This window comes from Lepus europaeus, chromosome 3 (assembly GCF_033115175.1).
Source record: "Lepus europaeus isolate LE1 chromosome 3, mLepTim1.pri, whole genome shotgun sequence".
Lineage (NCBI taxonomy): Eukaryota > Metazoa > Chordata > Mammalia > Lagomorpha > Leporidae > Lepus > Lepus europaeus.
Genome location: NC_084829.1, coordinates 37,870,595 through 37,883,167, shown reverse-complemented (window position 1 = coordinate 37,883,167; position 12,573 = coordinate 37,870,595). Strand labels below are relative to the sequence as shown.

The 12,573-nt window shown below is 48.3% G+C and overlaps 1 protein-coding gene across 1 annotated transcript in view; it reads right to left on the bottom strand.

The window, feature by feature from the left end:
- Positions 1-12,573, bottom strand: part of CMTR1 (cap methyltransferase 1) — a 49,742-nt gene that overhangs the window by 18,531 nt on the left and 18,638 nt on the right. The window contains exons 6-12 of the mRNA XM_062186045.1: positions 12,407-12,478; positions 11,165-11,259; positions 10,995-11,067; positions 5,703-5,901; positions 4,841-4,959; positions 632-728; positions 182-314 (exon numbers count right to left, since the gene is read on the bottom strand). Coding sequence (XP_062042029.1) covers positions 182-314; positions 632-728; positions 4,841-4,959; positions 5,703-5,901; positions 10,995-11,067; positions 11,165-11,259; positions 12,407-12,478 — 788 coding nt within the window. The remainder of the gene's footprint in view (positions 1-181; positions 315-631; positions 729-4,840; positions 4,960-5,702; positions 5,902-10,994; positions 11,068-11,164; positions 11,260-12,406; positions 12,479-12,573) is intronic.

Here is a 12,573-nt window from a genome sequence, read left to right as displayed (position 1 = left end):
GAGGTGAGGACGAGCTGGCACATCACAGGACTACTGAGAGCCAAGTATCCTCCCTCTTTCTCTCATCACTTCTTTAAGGCGAAATGTTTCAGTGTAGAGGTCATGCCAGGGAGATGCACCAGGGCTTGCTGTCCTGACACACAGCTAACTATCCTGGCTGAAAGACAGAGGAAGGCCTCACCTCTCCGAGTTGGCAGGACGGCTAGTAACGGGTTTGAAGAGGCACACTCGTTCAAAGCAGCAGTACAGCAGGTAGATGAGCCCCACGCTGAATGGTGTGAACAGGTCAAAGGTTTTACAGATGAAGTGGCCGCCTGGATTAGAGAGAAAACATCAAGAACAGTCAGTGAGACTCTCCAAGGAGGTGAGTGAGCCAGTCTGAGGGAGGTAATAGGACAAAGTCAAGAAACCAGCACCTGGGTTCATTAGAAGTCAGAACAGGGAGAATCCCCCTGGGAGAACATTCTGGAGATTCCACAGCCCTTTCTTCCCTAAATTCCTTATTTAGCCACCTGATCTAAGCAGATTTTTCTTTTTTTTTTTTTTTTTAAATTCCCAGCCAACCCCTGAACATGCTCTTGTCCAACAGGGCCTCTAAGGGGTCCTGCAGAGAGGAGAGTGGACACAGCACCTGTGCGGACCACGGACAGTGCCATCAGGAACTGACACAGCAGCAGCTGCTTGCTGAGGATCTCCTGCAGGTTCTCCTGGCCCTCCACCGAGAAACCCTGAAATGAGAGCACAAGTGTTGGGGTGAGAAGGAGAAGTGATAAGAAAAGCACCCCGGGCTCATCTCCATCAGGAGTTCCTGAAGTATTCTCCTGACCTCTACCAGCTGACCAGCACACAGCTCTGCAGGGCAGCTCTTCCGGCAGTGTCACTCGGCTCAACAGGTTCTGAGGCCCCGGCCCACTACCGGCCCAGGGCCACTTCCCTGCTCTGTCTCTCCCAGGGGAAGGAACCAAGTCTGCTTTTCCAAAGAGATGCTCATGAGCATTTTTAAATTCAGGCAGACATCCAGGACAGAGTAAGGCAGAACTCAGGTAAACACTGGCTATTCCTGGGCCAGCCACAAGACAGAACTTAAAATGCCCTGAATACAGTGGAAATATTCTGCTCGGGCTCACTAAGTACTGCACGTACCGCTGACAGGCCCCAGTCTGAAAACAGGAGAAAAGTGAGCACAGCTCTGACAGCCACAGTTACCTCCCTCTCTGACAGCCAAGGATGTACTTACGACACCGCCTTCCCTGTCCTAAGACCAGGAAGCCTTTTTCCTCCAGCTGGCAGCCTTTCTGGCCAGGGTGTTTTCTCAAAGAATGTCTGAGCTGCTATACCTAGAGTGGTCTCTGTCCTTGTGAGATTCCAACACGGAGAAGACAGCCGATGGTCGAGCTTATGTAGAAACAAAGGAGGCCCAGAAATCTGAATATAGACCTACCATATGACCCAGCCATTCCACTCCTGGGAATTTACCCAAGGGAAATGAATCAGCAAATAAAAGTTATCTGCACCCCCATGTTTACTGCAGCTCAGTTCACAATAGCTAAGGCATGGAACCAACCTAAATGCCTGTCAACTGAAGACTGGATAAAGAAATCATGGGATTTGTACTCTATGGAATACTACACAGTGGTAAAAAAAAAAAAAAAATGAAATCCAGTCATTTACAACATAATGGATGAATCTGGAAAACAGCATACTTAGTGAAATAAGCCAGTTCCAAAGGGACAAATACCATATGTTCTCCCTGATCTGTGATAACTAATAGAGCACCTAAAAGGAAATCTGTAGAAATGAAATGAACACTTTGAGAAGCAATGACTTGAACAGCACTTGTCTTGACTGTTGAAGAACAGGTTTTTTTTTTTTCTTAATGGAGAATGAGACTGGGAATGGGAGAGGGAGGGGGAAGTGGGATGGGAGTAGGAATGAGGGTGCATATGATGGGAAGAATCACTATATTCCTAAAGTTGTACTTATGAAATTTTACTCATTAAATGGTTTCTTTGGGAAAAAAAGAAAAAGAAGTAAAGGAGGCCAGAGGATTGCAAAGGGGCAGGGAGTTGTTCAATGGGTATAGAGTGTCAGTTTTGCAAAAAATAAAACAACAACAAACAATAACAACCCTGGAGAAGTGCTGCACAACAATGTGCATAGACTTAACACTACTGCAGTGTGCACTTAAAAACTGTTAGGGGACTGTGTTTGCTTAGCAATTAAGATGTTGCTTGGAATACCCATATCCCACAGTGGAGTCCTGGGTTCAAGTCATGATCCCATTTCTGATTCTAGATGCATGTTAATGTGTACCCCGGAAAGAAGCAGATAATGGGTTAGATAACTGGGGCTTTGCCATCCACACAGGAGATCTGGATTGGGTTACCAGCTCCTAGCTTCAGCTTGGCTCAACTCTGGCTGCTACATGCATTTGGGGAGTGAATCAGTGTATGGGAGTTCTCTTTCTCTGCATCTCAAAGAAATAGATAAAAAAATTAAAAAGAAAACTTAAAGTGGCACAGCAGTTACTTGTGATGCCACATCCCATATTGGAGTGCCAAGTCAAGTCTCAGCTGCTCCACTTCCAATCCAGCTTCCAGCTAATGTGCCTGGGAAGGCAACAGAAGATGGTCCAAGTGATGGGGCCCTTGGCACCCATGTGGGAGACCAGGCTTCAGCCTGGCCTAGACCTGGCTGTTATAGCCATATGGAGAGTGAACCAGTGAACAGAATGTATCTCTCTCTCTGTTTCTCCCCCTTTCTCTATTGCTCTGCCATTCAAATAAATAAATAAACAAATCTTAAAAAAAAAAAAAAAACTTTAAAAATGATTAAGATAGGGGCCGGTGCTGTGGCGTAGCAGGTAAAGCCATCGCCTGCAGTGCCGGCATCCCATACACGCACCAGTTTGAGTCCCGGATGCTCCAATTCCAATCCTGCTCTCTGCTATGGTCTAGGAAAGCAGCAGAAGATGGCCCAACTCCTTGGACCCCTGCACCTGTGTGGGAGAGCTGAAAGAAGCTCCTCACTCCAGGCTTTGGATTGGCCCAGCTCCAGCCGTTGCGGCCATCTGGGGAGTGAACCAGTGGATGGAAGACCTCTCTCTCTCTGCCTCTATCTCTGTCTTTCAAATAAATAATCTTTAAAAAAAAAAAAAAAGGGCCGGCGCCGTGGCTCAACAGGCTAATCCTCCGCCTTGCGGCGCCGGCACACCAGGTTCTAGTCCTGGTCGGGGCACCGATCCTGTCCCGGTTGCCCCTCTTCCAGGCCAGCTCTCTGCTGTGGCCAGGGAGAGCAGTGGAGGATGGCCCAAGTGCTTGGGCCCTGCACCCCATGGGAGACCAGGATAAGCACCTGGCTCCTGCCATCGGAACAGCGCGGTGCACGGGCCACAGCGGCCTACCGCGGCGGCCACTGGAGGGTGAACCAATGGCAAAAAGGAAGACCTTTCTCTCTGTCTCTCGCTCTCTCTGTCCACTCTGCCTGTCAAAAAAAAAAAAAAAAAAAAAAAAAAAAGATTAACTTAATAAATTTTGTTATTTGTTTTTTACAATTAAAAAACAAACTAAAAATGGAGGCTAGTCTTCATTAAGCTGACCCTAGCCAGGTCAAGTCTTCCTGGCTCAGTCCTACAAAAGTAGAGCTAACTAACTCAGAATTAAAAATGTTTAGTTGCCGGCGCCATGGCTCAATAGGCTAATCCTCCGCCTTGCAGTGCCAGCACACCGGGTTCTAGTCCCAGTCGGGGCACCAGATTCTGTCCCGGTAGCCCCTCTTCCAGGCCAGCTCTCTGCTGTGGCCAGGGAGTGCAGAGGAGGATGGCCCAAGTGCTTGGGCCCTGCACCCCATGGGAGACCAGAAGCACCTGGCTCCTGGCTTCAGATCAGCGCGGTGCGCCGGCTGCAGCGCACTGGCCGCGGCGGCCACTGGAGGGTGAACCAACGGCAAAGGAAGACCTTTCTCTCTCTCACTGTCCACTCTGCCTGTCAAAAAAAAAAAAAAAAAAAGAGAGAGAAAAAAAATGTTTAGCGATGTCTTTCAGACTTACAGACACTTCCCCAGTGCATGTCTGTTCATAAGTTAAAAATAAAAAGCAGCCCAGGTGAGCAATCCTCCACAGGGTCAAAGCAGGGCAACCCAGACTGCAAGGGAAACCTCGTAAGTACTGTGAGACCCCCCTCCCTCCTAGCCGGCCCCGAGCCCAGCTGCCTGCTGTCTGCTGCTCTGCACACTGCTCTAGGGAGCCAGGGCACCTTCCGATGCTGGGCCAGCATCCTGACCACCTCCCTTTACCTGCTGCCCGAGAGGCCACCCAACAAGCTCCAGGGGCTTTTCTCAACTGCAGCCACACAACCCTGGAGCAACAGCCACGCTCTCTGTCCTTTCTGTAAGGAATGCAGGAAGCAAACCTCCGGTGTCAGATTACTCGGTGCCTCAAGCAGTACAGCCCAGCCACCGCCAGTTTGGGGATGCCTCTGCCAGGCTTAGGCGTGGCCACACATAGACAGCTCTCACCACGAGCAACACCAAGGGAACTAATGCTTCTTCAGCTTCACCTGTAGTTGGTTTTGGTAATGGTCCTTGTCTCATCATTCCTCATGGCCAAAAAAGCCCTTTGATGAAGTGAGCTAAGAACTTCCACCTTGTTCCAAGCAAAAGTATCCACGACATCACAGTCTTTACAAAATTATCATAGAAAATATGTAGAAAAAGAATAGAAATGTAAATCCTACTTTTCTGAATTGTGAGCTATCTTCTTGGGTGTAGCTAAAAGACAATTCCCAAACCTCTGAAATAACCAATCTCTCATAGATCACCCTAAGGAGAGAAAGTCACCTACCCCATCAGCCATCAGAAAGTGGACACCTTTGCGATCTGTATTATCCAGGACAAAATTCCGAAAAGCACTGATGTTCTCTGGGCGGGTGATATCTCCATCTCCATCGATCCCATGCTCACCTGGTAGGACACAAGTGTCACAATGCACTTACCTGCCTTGTAGTCCCAGAAGCTGGGACACAAGCTCCGTGGGACAGTGACCAGAGGTACCATCCATGGGACTCTTGAGACACGGGACTCAACCTATACAATTGTCTGAAGAATGATGGGCCAGGAGGAAGAACAGGGCCTATTATATTAGGCCAGATCCAAAAGTTGACCAGCCAACGGTTAGCAATTGAAACAGAGGGCCTTCCTCTTCAAGACCCAGTTGTGTTTAATGAACCTACACTTGAGAATCAACATCTATTTTTTACTGAAGACTGTTAAGGAAGGACCCAGGATTTGCAGATAAATCACAATAATCAAGATAGAGAAGAGCCGCTGAGCTGTCTGTACCCAGGGCGTTCTGCACCCGTGACAGGGCTGGAGATGGGCGTGGGGTGTGTATTTGTTAATAACCTTGCCAGTGCTCAGCCAGGATCAGGCAGTTTCATTGTCTCCTGTCACCACAAGAGAAGAATCCCTCCCTGGAAGGAGGGATTAATATGGCTCCCATGAGAGTAAGCCTAGTGGAGTGTTTAACCTGTATTCTGCAAACCCAGGACAGCCTAGAGGGAACCAGCTCTCACGACAGGGTCAATGAAGCCTGGACCCAGGGCCTGAGGGAAGAAAACATGGCATGTGGGTAACAGCTGCTTCCAACCTACAGTGCCCCACAGGGCCACCCTCATACTACCAAGTGCTCTCCTCAGTGTCCCTACCGTAGTAGGGCTCGAAGAGTTCACTGGAGGCCGAGTAGAAGTCCTCCAGCTTGAAGTCATTAGGGCCCTTCAGAGTCATCCCAAAGCCCTTTGCGTGCCACTTCTTCCTCCACAGCACATACTCCGAGAAGCCACCTGGGCCCGCACAGACATCAGCAAAGTACAGGAGATCGGGGTCCCGGTCCTTTACCAGAGGCTTCTGCAAAGGCAAGCAGGAAACGGGGGAAGAAGGGGAAAAGATGGTCCAATGGGAAATAGGAAGGAGAAGGCAGTGGGAGTCTACTAGTCCTTTAAACAAGTATGACACGCACTGCCTGCCAGGACCACAGAAAACGTAACCCTCCGCAACCATCATCTGCTGGAACTGCCCAACCCACCCCCTAAATACACCAGGCTGAGCTCAGACTCCTAATAAAAACATCACTGTGTGTGTTTAAGCATGCCCGGATGCTTGGGCCCATGCACCCATGTGGGAGACAGGGAGGAAGCGCCTGGCTTCTGGCTTCGATCAGTGCAGTTCCAGCCATTGCAGCCACTGGAGAGTGAACCAACAGAAGGAAGACCTTTCTCTCCCTCTCACTGTCTGTAACTCTACCTCTCAAATAAAATAAATAAAATCTTTAAAAAAAAAGAGACTCCAGGTGACACTCATAGCACCCAACCACTCCCAGACTGACTAGATGACAATAACCATTTTAATTTTAAAAAAAGATTTATTTATTTATTTGCAAAGCAGATTTACAGTGGGGGGAGGGAATCTTCTATCCACTGGTTCACTCTATAAATGGCTGCAATGGCCAGAGTTGGGCTGATCCAAAGCCAGAAGTTTCTTCAGGGTCTCCCATGTGGGTGAAGGGGCCGAAGCACTTGGGCCATCTTCCACTGCTTTCCTGGGTACATTACCAGGGATCTGGATCAGAAGTGGAGCAGCAGGGACTTGAATTAGTGCCCATATGGGATACTGGTGCCGCAGGCAGTGACTTTACCCACTACATCACAGTGCCAGCCCCTAACCATTTGAATTTGACTTGATTCTATTTTAGCTTTATCCTCAACCTCAAATGCACACTAAACAACACTGGCCCAGTGCATGTGTTTATACTTCTCACTTAAGCAAATGCTAGGGATGGTTGTGCCCTGCGAGGGCTGCTACTGGCCCTCTACAGTGGAGAGGACTAAGTATCTGTGCTGCTGACAACGAGAGGATGCGCTCTCAGCTGCCCTGGACCCCTGATAAATCAGCAGGAAGGGGCTCAAGGATCTCAGCCTTCCCTCATTACAGATCTGGCTGGCTGAGCACTTGTCTGCAACTGTGGGATAAAGGTCAGAAAGCTTTAGGAGAAACACTTTTAAGAAAGAGACCTATTGGGCCCGGCACTGTGGCACAGCAGTTAAAACCCTGGCCTCATGCGCTGGCATCCTATATGGGCACCAGTTCTAGTCCCAGCTGCTCCTCTTCGGATCCAGCTCTCTGCTGCAGCTTGGGATGGCCCAGGTCCTTGGGCCCCTGCACCCATGTGGGAAACCTGGAAGAGGCTCCTGGCTCCTGGCTTCAGATCTGTGCAGCTCTGGCCGTTGCGGCCATCTAGGGAGTGAACCAGTGAATGGAGGACCTCTCTCTCTCTGTAACTCTTTCAAATAAATAAAATAAATCTTTTTAAAAAAAAAAAAGAAAAGAAAAGAAAAGAAAGAGACATACTAAGGTTCACAACACAATCACTTCTAGGTACCATTGGCCTCTGATGATAGCTATCTAGCTTTATTAAGACAGTGAAAAAGCCTCTGGAGAAAGTGAATTTAGGTAAAAATAAATCTCATTATCCAGTTACAAGCCTAGACCAGGCAGGCTGGGGTCTATCATCAGTTGTTTCTCAATACTCCGCCCCATCATTTTTTGTTCCTGACATAGCAGTTGTTCATGCTTCTGGATTATGTTCACTTGCATGTAAAAGAAGATCTAATGGGGGCTGGCGCTGTGGCATGTTGGGTTAACCTGATGCCTGCAACACCAGCATCCTATATGGATGTCAATTCGAGTCCCAGCTGCTCCACTTCCAATTCAGCTCCTTGCTAATGGCCTAGGGAAGCAGTGGAAGATGGTCCCAAGTGCTTGGACCCTTCCACCCACATGGAAGATCCAAATGAAGCCCCCGGCTCCGGCCTGGCCCAGCCCTGGCCACTGCAGCCATCTGGGGAGTGAACCAGTGGATGGAAGATCTCTCTCTGTTTCTGTCTCTCTTTAACTCTTTCAAATAAATAAGTAAATCCTAAAAAAAAAAAAAAAAAAAAGATGACGATGACCTAATGACGTTCACCAAGAACATCACGTAGCGTTTTCCAGTCAGCACAGCAGTGATGAGGCGGGGGTCTTGAGTTTAAGCCCTGTGCTCACTATGAAGAGGGGACATGATTTTCACCCCACCATGCCTTCAGCCCAGGCTCCAGCCTCTGTGGCTGAACCGCTGATCCAAAGGAAAGCTAGGGGAAGGAAGGAACTGAATCAATGAGAGTCTGACCTCGCGTGAAGAGGCATGAACATGACAGCATTCTACGACTGCAAGACGTGCAGCCTTCACAGCCTTGGCCAGGAGGCCTTTCACAGAAAGGACAGCTGAGGGCTGCAGCTCTGCGGCTTGCTGGCAGTGCAGTCAAGGGCAAGCACGACATTTAAGTCTTTAAGCTCAAGCTTCCCCAACTGAAAATGGAGACAAATGCAGGTATTTCTCAAGGCTGATGTGGGATTACACAAACATCCTATGGCAAAGGTCTTTCTACATCACGAAGCATCCACCAATTCTAAGATGATATTATGTTCAAAATTCTCATCCTTCTCATCTTTTTCTCTTTCCAATGCCAAGTACACTACTGTACACACAGTGCACACTGTAAATGCCATCTAATTTTCTCTAAATTAGGTCTGAAACTTAAAGATCCACATTCTGCTTTTATCTTCTACTACTGCACAATGTTTTCTTAGCTCAACAACATCCTCAGGCACACAAATCCCTCACACAATATAACAGTTATAATATTCCCCCATGTATCTCAAGGATCTAAATTCCCTTCCTTCCCTGTCTCTTCCAATTTTTGTTGGCAATTTCTTTCTTTTCCTGCTTTGGTCCTTCTTCTCCTCGTATCACAACCTGCAGCACCAGAGACCTATTTAAGAACCCCAGGGTCTCCCTTCCCACTCCCACCCTCTGCATACTCCTCTAAGCTTCAAGGTTTTCTGCTTAGTCTGTAATTTATCCGATCCAAGAGCCACTAAGACCCTAGCAAGCCTGAGCATATGCCTGGGCTTTGACCACTCCCACCTCTGCTGGGACCGCTCTAGCATCTCTGCTTGCTTGAAAACACACGAAGCCTTCTGGGCTTGGCTGTCATTCTGGTCCTCAGGGGAAAACAAGGAGATGAAAAGAGAGAAGAAAGCACTATGGGCTCGAGAGAAATCACTTTTCAGAGTGGAGTATAGGGAAACATCTCTGAAAGGCAATTCTCTGTGGCCACTAACAATCAATTCAGGTCAAGAAGCTGCCTGAAGCATCACAAACACGGCTGCCTTTTCCTATGTAACTAACATCTCTACCCTCAACCCGAGTGGTATAACCCTGGTGCCGACTTCATTTTCATGACAGCAAAAGACAATAATGAGACAGCAGCTGCTGGAGGCATTTACATTCAGAAGCCCAGAATGATGTTGTGACTTCCCGTCAGTTTAACAGAGCTCCTCTGCCAGGCAGGTTTAAAGGAAATCATTTGGAGCACAGAAAATTTAATCAACATCATATCAACCTAATTTCTCAAGATGCTAATTCTAAGAGCCCTTCTGTGCTGCGTTGCCTGCTGGTACTGGAAAATGGGGAGGGAGACCTGGGAGAGAAAAATGAGGGAAAGCTGGAAGGGTCCATACGCAGGTCTGCCAGCATGGGAGAAGCAGTTAGGCAGGTGGGGCTGCAACAGGAAGAGCTGGGAAAGTAAGCTGCTTTAAAAGGTAGATAATCAGAGGGTCTGGCTGACGAGAGGGAGTGAGGCAGAAACAGGTTTGGGGGTAGCTGACTCCTTGCCCTGTCACTGTTAGAGAAAACAACTTCCTAAGATTGGGTAAAATGCTTTAAAGCCCTGAAGGGAATTCTAGAATGCAATGTCCTCTTCATTCTCCACGATGACAGAAGGTCTGTGTTCACAGAACCGAGATATAGCAGAGCAGACCATCATTTCCCCCCACCACTTCTGGAGAAAGACCAAAGCTTCTTAATCGTGATCCTACACAAATCTGGTCCAGAGAGGCAGAGGGAAAGCAGCCCTGTCTAAAATCCCGATCATGGAGCTGGAACAGATCTCCAGAGCTTTCTGGTTCTAGCCCAGACCTCTGGCAGGTTAGCATGGCTTTCAAAATGAGGCAGCGAAGGCCCAAAGTATGATCTTAAATGATGCCAGCAGCTTCCTAAGTGCTGTGTTCCTTCCCCTTACAGCCCGACAAGAGAGACTAGACTTCCAGACATGATACCGATTTTAATGAAACAGACCAGGGAAAATGTGCCTTGAAATGCCCACATTTCATTCAGCACTCAAATCCCACTTCCCAGAGCACTCCCCTCTCATACCAGAAACAACACCAAAATCCAATGTCGCAAGTTTCAAAATCGAAAATAAGCTTGCTTCAAAGACTACACTTGTCCTTTTGCCCTTCCTCATTCATGGTAGGAAGGAAGAAGCCTGAAGCTTCTTGGTGACAGGTGACCTCCAAATTCCCATGAGCAAAAGAGGATTTACATACAACCAGCCCTGCACCCCTTCTAGCTCTCAAATTCACCAGAATGTCTAGACTAAGTGCCATGGGGAGAGGGATCACATCTACCTAACTGTAAATGATACAGGCAGTGTCTGGCACAAAGCAGGGACTGGATAAATAAATGTGTGCTTAACAAAGGCAGGAGGGTGGCCAGGTTCTAACTCCTGGCCTCACTTCTCTGCTCCCTCGGCCTGCAGTTGCTATGGCCCTAGATTCTGTCTAGGAATGTCCCTTCTCCACTGCTGTAGGCCCCACCTACCTTCAGTCACAGTGAGCAGCAAATCTATGCATTAGGGACTGGGACTCTGGGCCTGCAGCCCTAGGGACAGGTCCTAACTGGGGCATTCCTGGAACCACAGCAGCACTGTGGAACCCTTTCTGAGAAGCTGTCTCTACCACCTGTCACCACTCCCCCAGTGCTGAACCAACGGCAATTTCTGAGTCACTGAAACATAAGTCCACTCAACACTGTGAATTCAGAAGCAGAATCTCATTCTCACCCCATTAGAGTCCCGTGGATTTGTAAACATGCAATCAAACACAAAATCCATGTTAGCCATCTTCATCGCGGCCCTGAAACAAAGCAAGACAGGAAAGCGAGACTCAGTGGGAGACGTATGGAAAGCTGTGGCGAAGCGGCGCACGTCAGGAGAAGGAAAGGCCAGCAAACCTGTTCAGGAAGAAGACTCCTCGGATCATCTCGTAGGGATTGGCCCGGGTGCGAGCTCGCCTCATCTCCTCCCCGTCCAAGTCATCAAACACACTCTGCCCAAAGAGAGTCAGAGCCAGGTGATGTGATGTGGGGTCACACCAGATCCTCTGGGATGGGACAGGGGTCTTACAGGCTGCTGGTGCCCAAACCACAGCACTCCCAGGAGCATCTCAGCTCTGAAGTGACTTCACTGTGTGATCCAAGACAAGCTGCTCATCACTCTGATCTTCAACTATCTCAACTATAAACTGGTTAAAAAAAAAAAAAAAAAAAAAAAAGCTGGTGCCTGGCACATGATTAATAGTTAGAAAACAGCACCTTCTGCTATACAGAACCACCTCTGGCTGTGGCTAATCCTCACAGCAACTCGGTCTCCACACCAGCAGCAACTCTCCAAGGGATCAGAAGTCAGAGAGAAGACTCACTTGGCTGCAGTCACTCAGAGAAGGGGAAGCAAAGCAAGACCGGGGTTTTCTGATGGCACTTACCACACAGCGATGATTCCTTTCCTACCTCTGTTCCCTTGCTGGAAAAATAAATCCTCACTTCACCTGATTTCCCATCACTGTGTGGATATTTCCAACTCGATGTCTGCCAAAAATAACCCTGGGAGGCCAGGCTGAGGCTTTCATACTTCACTGGCCCGTTTCTCCTCAGTTTCCCTGGCTCATTGGGCCCAGGCCATGTGTTTCCAGACCCGCAATCAAACCAAAAATTATCAAGGGAAGGCTAACATTCAGCCAGGCACTTCGGACCCACTATTTCATTCAATTCTACAACTTCCGAAGGAAGTATTCTGTCCCCATTCTATAGATGAAGAAACCTGGAATAGCAAAAACTGGCCCAAGGTCACACAACAAAAAAGTTGTAGGAACTAGGATCTGAATCCAGATCCATCTGATGCTAAAAAATTATTCCAAACTGCTTCCTACACTAGGCCCCACACGAGTACAATGAACCAGCCCACTGAGGTTAAATGAATTCTCTGCTGGCTACTGACCACGGGATAGCACAACATACAGCACAGGGCACAACAGTCACCAGGAAAATGACCCCTCTGAGACACGTAACAAACTACATGTCTGGTCTGTAGGAAACATCTTCATCTTCCCACAACCGATGCAAGTGAAGAATTGGGAAAGCCCCAGCAAATCACCTCATGTGAGGTCTTCAAGTCCAGCTGCAGCCCCAAGGCCTTACCTTACACTGCAACACACTATGAAGCAGCTCTTCCCCACAAAATTCTGTTTCATCTTCAATCATCAACTTTCTCTACAGGGAGAAGAAAACAGTAAATAATGACCACCTGTGACTGCACTCGGGGGCTGAATTGAGAAATCCAGGTTCCAAGAGAGCAGAGAAAAGAG